A 9077-nucleotide genomic window follows, 5' to 3' on the forward strand; every position below is an offset into this window, starting at 1 on the left:
TTGGATTCATTGAGGTAATAATAATAATAAATAATAATAAAATTTAAAAGCCATGAAGCATAGAGGGAGATGTGTTGCTTGGATGAGGTGTGTGGAAGTATGAAAGATAAATATACATTATATAAATATATGAAAAGGATAAAGAACAAATAAAATATTATTTACTTTAAATATTAAATATTAATAACTTAAATATTAAAATAAAATTAAAATTAAAACTTCAAGATATAAAATTAATGTGCTTTGACTCACCTAATCCTGATCTTGTTGAGTCACTAAGGTTTGATCTTGCTTGGACAGTTGTCTAAAGGAGAGTAAACACGGAAATATATTATTTTTAATATACTAATATTTAAAGTAAAGTATTATTTTAAAACAACAGTATTATTTTAAAGAAATAAAGTACTTCAACATAATATTAGTAATAACATTAGTACATATGAACAGTCCGGGAGTCTAAGTATGATGTATAGGCAAAAGTCTCCGCCCATGTACAGTGGCCTTAGTGGGTCTACCAACAGGCACCTTCCTTAAGAGCTCCTGAAGTGGACATATTAGGTTTGTAAGGGCAGATGTTAACACCCCTGTATAGTGGATTTGGTTGGATTTCATTCACTGTAATCTCCCCATTTCGAGTGTGCTAGAAAGTTGTGTGAGAGCACAAGGTTTCACAACTGATGGGCTTTAGTGGGTCTGTCTCCACAGGCTCCGTCCCTTTCCTGAAGCCTAACTCTGTTGTATGGGCAAAGTCTCTGCCCAGGTATTGTGGCCTAGTCGATCTATCTACATAGGCCTTGCCCAGCAGCAATCAATGTGCACTAATATTGTCTGTACAGTCATAGTTCCCCACCCTTACATGGTCTCTTTTGTGGGTACAAATAGACAGGACTCTGTCCTTTTCGAGGGGGCTAATAGGATTTGTGAGCTCACCATGCTCCTCCCTTGTATGTTAGCCTTAGTGGGTCTGTGTCTACAGGCTCTGCCCTTTTCTGGAAGTCTAACTCTTGTGTGTTCAAAAGTCTCCACCCATGTACGGTGGCCTTAGTGGATATTTTTCCCAGCTTCCGCCCTTGTCCGGAAGTCTATGATGTATAGGCAAAAGTCTCCACCTATGTATGGTGGCCTTAGTGGGTCTACCAACAGACACCTTCCTTATGAGCTCCTGAAGTGGACACATTAGGTTTGTACGGGCAGATGTTAACACACCTGTATAGTGGATTTGATTGTATTTTATTCACTGGAATCTCCCTGTTTCGAGTTTGTTAAAAAGGTTTGTGAGAGCACAAGGTTCCACACGTGATTGGGGCTTTAGTGGGTTTGTCTCCACAGGCTCCTTCCCTTTTCGGAATCCTAACTCAGTTGTATGGGCAAAGTCTCCGCCCAAGTATGGTGGTCTAGTGGTTCTATCTATATAGGCCTTGCCCACTAGCGATCAATGTGGACTAAGATTGTTTGTACAGGCATAGTTCCCCACCCTTACATGGTCGGTGTGGAGGGTACAAATAGACAGGACTCTAACCTTTTTGAGGGGGCTAATAGGACTTGTGAGAGCTCCAGGCTCTTCCCTTGTATGGTAGCCTTAGTGGATCTGTCTCTACAGGCTCTGCCCTTTTCAGGTAGTCTAACTCTGTTGTGTGTTCAAAAGTCTCCACCTATGTACGGTGGCCTCAGTGGATATGTCTCAACAGTCTCCACCCTTGTCCGGAAGTCTAACAATGATTTATAGTCAAAAGTCTCTGCCCATGTACGGTGGCCTTAGTGGGTCTATCCACAAAGGCCTTGTGCACCAGCACTTGAAGTAGCCTAACCTTTCTAATATTATCTGTACAGACATAGTTCCCCTACTCTTACATGGTTGTGATAGTGGTGCTATTTTCATAGGATTATGTCCCTTTTTTCAGGGCTAATAGTTTTTGTGAGTGCTCAAGGCTCCATGTTGGATGTACACCTAAGTGTGTCTGTCCCTATTGGCTCCATCACTGTCCAAAAGACTAACTATATTGTATTGGCAACATTTCTCTGACCATGCCTTAGTGGGTCTACAACACCTTGCCTACAAGCTCCTCAAGTGGCGGTCAGTGGGACTTTAGTGGGACTGTCTCTACAGGCCCTGCGTATTTCCGGAAGCCTAATTATGGTGTATATGTCTCTGTGTATGGTGACCTTAGTGTGTCTGTCTCTACAGGTTCTGCCCTTGTCCGGAAGCTGAACTCTATTGTATGGGCAAATTCTCCACCCAAGTACGGTGGCCTTAGTGGGTCTATATGTATAGGGCTTGCCCACCAGCTCCTGAAGTGGCCTAATCTTGTCTGTATAGGCATAGTTCCCCACCCTTACATGGTGCCTTTTCTGGGTCTATATTTACAGGACTCTGCCCCTTTCAAGTGGGCTAATATGGTTTGTGGGAATACAAGTCTCCACCCATGGGTGGTGTCCTTAGTGAATCTCTCTTTATTAGCCCTGTCACAGTAGGTAAGTCTAGGTTTTATGGGTAAAAGTCTCCCCCCTCAGATGGTGGCCTTAATGGATCTATCCACAGAGACCTTACCCATAAGCTCCTAAAGTAGCCTAATATGGTTTGTATAGGCATAGGTCTCCAAGTCTGCATGGTGTCATTGGTAGGTCTATAATTCACAGGACTCTTGGCCCCTTTAAGGTGGCCTTTGTGGGTCTGTCTTTAGAGGTCCTTCCCCTCTCCAGATGCTTAACTGGGTTGTATGGGCAAAAGTTACTGCCTTGTATGCTGCCCTTAATAGGTCTTTCTGCACAGGCTTCCTCTACCCCCACGTCTACTGCCTATTCATTGAATACATATATAGGTCTCTGCCCTTTTTTGGGTGCCTTGGTGGGTCTCTGCACAAGACTCTGTACCTTTTGAAAGGGCTAATTGGGTTTTTCAAAGCATAAGTTACTGCCCCTGTTTGGTGGCCTTAGTTTGGTTTCTATAAACCCTGCCCTTGTGTGGAAGCCTAACTGGGTTGTATGGGCACAAGTTTCTGCCCCATGTATGGTGGCATTAATGGGTTTGTCTGCACAGAACTTTGCCCCTTTTTAAGGGCTAACTGGTTTTGTTAGAGCATAAGCTTCTACCCCTATACGGTGTCCTTGGTGGGTCCATCTTCACAGACCCCCCATCATTTTATAGTGACCCAATAGTTTGTGTGTATTTGCTTAAGTCTCTGCTTCTGTATGGTGGCCTTGTTACGTCTATATGTACAGGACTCTGTCCCTTTTGAGAGGGATAATTGGGTTTGTCAGAGTACAAGTCTCTGCCCCTGTATGGTGGCCTTAGTGGGTACATCTGCCCTGCTCCTTTCTAGCAGGCTATTTGTTTTTGTTAGGGCACAAGTCTCCTCAACCCCCTCTCACCCCGTTTCGTGGCCTTAGTGATCTGTCTCTAAGATGTCTGCACCTGTATGTTGCTCTCAGTTATCCTGTCTCTACAGTCCTCCTCCCCTTTCTATCAGACTAATTGGGTTTGTCAGGGCACAAGCCTCTGTTCCTGTGTGGTGGTGTATGTGGGTCCATCTGCAGTGTTCTCTCCACTGTCTGTGTGGAGCTCTATGTGGGTTTGTACGGGCACACATCTCTTTCCCTGCATAGTGGCTTTTGTAGGTCTGTTTCTACTGGCCTCTATCTCTATATGGTAGCCTTGATATTCGCATAGGCCTCTTCCTCTTTCTAGCAGGATAATTGCACTTGTGAGTACACAGATCTATATCCCTGTATGGTGGCCTTAGTTGGTCTAAAGGTTGTCACACTTGTATGGAAGCCTAAGTCTATGTGTACAGGCTTTGGCCACTGTATGGGGACCTTATTGGGTCTGTCTGCATATGCCTCCACTTGTGTGTAGCAGTCTCAAATGGATCTCTCTCTACAGACCTCTGTCTGTGTCTGGCACCCTAAGTGGCTTTGCATGGGCACAGGTTTCTGCCCCTGCATGGAGCTTAAATAGATCTTTCTCCACAGGCCTATACCCCTGCATTGTAAGTTTAAGTGGCTTTATGTGGATACAGGTCTCTGCCCTTGTATGCAGGCCTAAGTTTTTCTGTCTGCTTAGCCCCTCCAAGTGAAGCTAGTGAAAGATCTAACCCACTTTTGGAAGTCTGAAACTAGACTTTTATGCAGTGGCCTAACAAGTTTTAATTTCTTCCACAGGGTTTGCAGAAAAGAGCTTGATCCACGAGTTCGGAAGTCCTGGTATGTTCCTAGAAAGATGTTCTCCTGGAAAGCTTCAAAAGCCAGGTCTCCATTAAGTCCAAGGTATTCTCTACCTGGTAGTACAGAGGTACTTACAGGTTGTCATTCTTATCTTTCCAGATTCCTGTCTGCCAGCTCTTTTACTTCAGCCCTGAGCACAGTCAACATGCCTAGGGGTCAAAAGAGTAAGACCCGCTCCCGTGCAAAACGACAGCAGTCACGCAGGGAGGTTCCAGTAGTTCAGCCCACTGCAGAGGAAGCAGGGTCTTCTCCTGTTGACCAGAGTGCTGGGTCCAGCTTCCCTGGTGGTTCTGCTCCTCAGGGTGTGAAAACCCCTGGATCTTTTGGTGCAGGTGTATCCTGCACAGGCTCTGGTATAGGTGGTAGAAATGCTGCTGTCCTGCCTGATACAAAAAGTTCAGATGGCACCCAGGCAGGGACTTCCATTCAGCACACACTGAAAGATCCTATCATGAGGAAGGCTAGTGTGCTGATAGAATTCCTGCTAGATAAGTTTAAGATGAAAGAAGCAGTTACAAGGAGTGAAATGCTGGCAGTAGTTAACAAGAAGTATAAGGAGCAATTCCCTGAGATCCTCAGGAGAACTTCTGCACGCCTAGAATTAGTCTTTGGTCTTGAGTTGAAGGAAATTGATCCCAGCACTCATTCCTATTTGCTGGTAGGCAAACTGGGTCTTTCCACTGAGGGAAGTTTGAGTAGTAACTGGGGGTTGCCTAGGACAGGTCTCCTAATGTCTGTCCTAGGTGTGATCTTCATGAAGGGTAACCGTGCCACTGAGCAAGAGGTCTGGCAATTTCTGCATGGAGTGGGGGTATATGCTGGGAAGAAGCACTTGATCTTTGGCGAGCCTGAGGAGTTTATAAGAGATGTAGTGCGGGAAAATTACCTGGAGTACCGCCAGGTACCTGGCAGTGATCCCCCAAGCTATGAGTTCCTGTGGGGACCCAGAGCCCATGCTGAAACAACCAAGATGAAAGTCCTGGAAGTTTTAGCTAAAGTCAATGGCACAGTCCCTAGTGCCTTCCCTAATCTCTACCAGTTGGCTCTTAGAGATCAGGCAGGAGGGGTGCCAAGAAGGAGAGTTCAAGGCAAGGGTGTTCATTCCAAGGCCCCATCCCAAAAGTCCTCTAACATGTAGTTGAGTCTGTTCTGTTGTGTTTGAAAAACAGTCAGGCTCCTAATCAGTAGAGAGTTCATAGCCTACCAGAACCAACATGCATCCATTCTTGGCCTGTTATACATTAGTAGAATGGAGGCTATTTTTGTTACTTTTCAAATGTTTGTTTAACTAAACAGTGCTTTTTGCCATGCTTCTTGTTAACTGCATAAAGAGGTAACTGTCACTTGTCAGATTAGGACTTGTTTTGTTATTTGCAACAAACTGGAAAACATTATTTTGTTTTTACTAAAACATTGTGTAACATTGCATTGGAGAAGGGATTGTCATGGCAATGTGATATCATACAGTGGTGAAACAACAGTGAAGTGGGAAAGTTTATATTGTTAGTTTTGAAAATTTTATGAGTGTGATTGCTGTATACTTTTTTCTTTTTTGTATAATGCTAAGTGAAATAAAGTTGGATTTGATGACTTTACTCAAATTCATTAGAAAGTAAATCATAAAACTCTATTACTTTATTATTTTCTTCAATTATTAATTAAGCATTGGTTATCTGGAAGTTTCTCCAGTAGCACAGGATCTAGTATGAAATGTATCTAGTATAGGCACTGACAGTGAGTTATCAGAGTCTAACAGCAACAACATATAAGAAAGAGGGTAACAGACCGTGTAAGTTATAAATGGCATAGAGACAATAGAGAAATAGGACAAAAGCCAAGTATAAATCATGATGGACTATATTAGAATAGGCAATTCAGATGATATACATGAACCAAAATGCTGCTCACCAAATATTGCTATGTTGTACCAATTATGCACTATTTAGACTGCATATGGGTTTGTTCTCTGTTAGTAGACAAATTAAAATTTATGTTTTGAGTCAAGGGTCAGATTACATGATATCTATCCAAATTATTCTTTTTAGCATTTTTACCTCTCAAACATTGTGCACTCCTTTATAGTTTTGCAAACTATAAGGCAAACTATTTGGCAGCTGCAATTTTATCAGTGGGAAGAAATTTGAGTGAGGTTGTGTGGTGGCCTGAATGAGCCTGCAGGAATGGTAAGAACCAGACTCATGATTCATTAGAGGGTAGACACTAGGCTCGAATAAAGAAACAACTTAAATATTATTATTTTTTTCTTTTCCATTTTTCTATTAGGTATTTAGCTCATTTACATTTCCAATGCTATACCAAAAGTCCCCCGTAGCCACCCACCCCTGCCCCCCTACCCACCCACTCCCCCTTTTTGGCCCTGGCGTTCCCCTGTACTGGGGCATATAAAGTTTGCGTGTCCAATGGGCCTCTCTTTCCAGTGATGGGCGACTAGGCCATCTTTTGATACATATGCAGCTAGAGTCAAGAGCTCTGGGGTACTGGTTAGTTCATAATGTTGTTCCACCTATAGGTGTGCAGATCCCTTTAGCTCCTTGGGTACTTTCTCTAGCTCCTCCATTGGGAGCCCTGTGATCCATCCATTAGCTGACTGTGAGCATCCACTTCTGTGTTTGCTAGGCCCCGGCATAGTCTCACTAGAGACAGCTACATCTGGGTCCTTTCGATAAAATCTTGTTAGTGTATGCAATGGTGTCAGCGTTTGGATGCTGATTATGGGGTGGATCCCTGGATATGGCAGTATCTACATGGTCCATCCTTTCATCTCAGCTCCAAACTTTGTCTCTGTAACTCCTTCCAAGGGTGTTTTGTTCCCACTTCAATGGAGGGGCATAGTGTCCACACTTCAGTCTTCATTTTTCTTGAGTTTCATGTGTTTAGGAAATTGTATCTTATATCTTGGGTATCCTAGGATTTGGGCTAATATCCACTTATCAGTGAGTACATATTGTGTGAGTTTCTTTGTGAATGTGTTACCTCACTCAGGATGATGCCCTCCAGGTCCATCCATTTGGCTAGGAATTTTATAAATTCATTCTTTTTAATAGCTGAGTAGTACTCCATTGTGTAGATGTACCACATTTTCTGTATTCATTCCTCTGTTGAGGGGCATCTGGGTTATTTCCAGCTTCTGGCTATTATAAATAAGGCTGCTATGAACATAGTGGAGCATGTGTCCTTCTTACCAGTTGGGGCATCTTCTGGATATATGCCCAAGAGAGGTATTGCTGGATCCTCCGGTAGTACTATGTCCAATTTTCTGAGGAACCGCCAGACGGATTTCCAGAGTGGTTGTACAAGCCTGCAATCCCACCAACAATGGAGGAGTGTTCCTCTTTCTCCACATCCACGCCAGCATCTGCTTTCACCTGAATTTTTGATCTTAGCCATTCTGACTGGTGTGAGGTGGAATCTCAGGGTTGTTTTGATTTGCATTTCCCTGATGATTAAGGATGTTGAACATTTTTTCAGGTGCTTCTCTGCCATTCGGTATTCCTCTGGTGAGAATTCTTTGTTCAGTTCTGAGCCCAAGAAACAACTTAAATATTATTTTGGAATTTGAGAGTGTTACAAAGAAATGTCTTCCACCTAGGGCAAGAATGGACAGTCAATTTTTTTGCCACAGAGAAGATGAATATATTATACCAACTGTACATATGATGTTGAAATTTTTTTTGAAAAAATACAAGTGATACTTGAGAAGACGTACTAAAATGCCACTAAGTGCTTATTCTTAGTATACACAGATATAGCCAGAGTCTTGTCCATTAATAGGGAATTTTATTAAGTCACAATATTCAGTCTAAATAATTTTAGTAGGGCTGAAGTGATGGCTAAGAGCAATGGCTGCTGTTCACTTTCCAGTACCCATGTGGTGGCTCACAACCATCTGTAACTCTAGTTCTAGAGGGTCCAATGCCTTCTGGCCTCCATGAATACTGTGTGCACAGGATGCACAGATATACATGCAGGCAAAACACTGATTAAAAAATAAAAATAATCTTAATGATAACTACCATGCCTTTAAAGACACAGTCTCTGCCTTATAATGTGCCATGTGAACTTTATCAGATTTAAAATGCAGTCTAAGAACTAGAAGTTTCTGAAGTCAACAAGAATAGTACAAAGAACAGCTAGAGTAGTCACTTAATGAATTCCTCAGAAGTAAACAGCACTGCACTCCTCCAAGCCAGAGGCAGGCCTTGTGTCACTGAATCATTTTTACTCATTACTTTAAAAATTCTGGCAGTAAATGTATGACTTTCAACCGAAAATACTGCTTTTGCAATGCAGAGTTAAAAGAAAGAGCAAAGAAAATTAAAATATATAACTGAGGAACTGATGCAGGAGGACTGGGAGTTTGAGGACAGCATTCAAGACCTCCTGGAATGCATAGCAAGACCCATCACAAAGGATTACTTGACAGTATTTGCCTAAAACTCAAACAATTAGAGGTTCACAAACCATAGCTTTAAGCTTTCCTATAGAACGTTAGTATCTTTACATAGAAATTACATAAAAGGCCCGGCCTGTATGGAAGAGTTACATATAGATCTCCAGTCTTTGTATGTAACAGCAGAACAACTGTCCTGAGCTCTCGATTTACTATTTCAGTTTGGCTATGATTATTGTTACTGGCGCATATCTATCTCCTATAGGGTCTGCAGAGGGGTTAATAACAAGGGTTTGGAGTGAAGTAGCTATTACTTAGAAGTCTTCCAAAAGAGAAATGCTGCTCAAAAAAAGGAATTGCAGAGATCCCAGCCTGGGGTCTGCCCTCAGACCTAGAAGGCTGAGGTGTATTTTTAAGACTGATATTTCATCTCTCAATGTCCACT

At 42.5% G+C, this 9077-nt stretch overlaps 1 protein-coding gene across 1 annotated transcript; it reads left to right on the top strand.

Annotated features, from left to right (window-relative positions):
- Nucleotides 1-4366: 4366 nt before the first annotated feature.
- Mageb2 (melanoma antigen, family B, 2) lies at nt 4367-5359 on the top strand. The gene has a single exon (NM_031171.1). It carries the CDS (start codon nt 4367-4369, stop codon nt 5357-5359), a length of 993 nt encoding a protein of 330 aa, NP_112448.1.
- Nucleotides 5360-9077: the final 3718 nt, after the last annotated feature.

Source organism: Mus musculus, chromosome X (assembly GCF_000001635.26).
Source record: "Mus musculus strain C57BL/6J chromosome X, GRCm38.p6 C57BL/6J".
In the NCBI taxonomy this organism is placed as follows: Eukaryota; Metazoa; Chordata; class Mammalia; order Rodentia; family Muridae; genus Mus; species Mus musculus.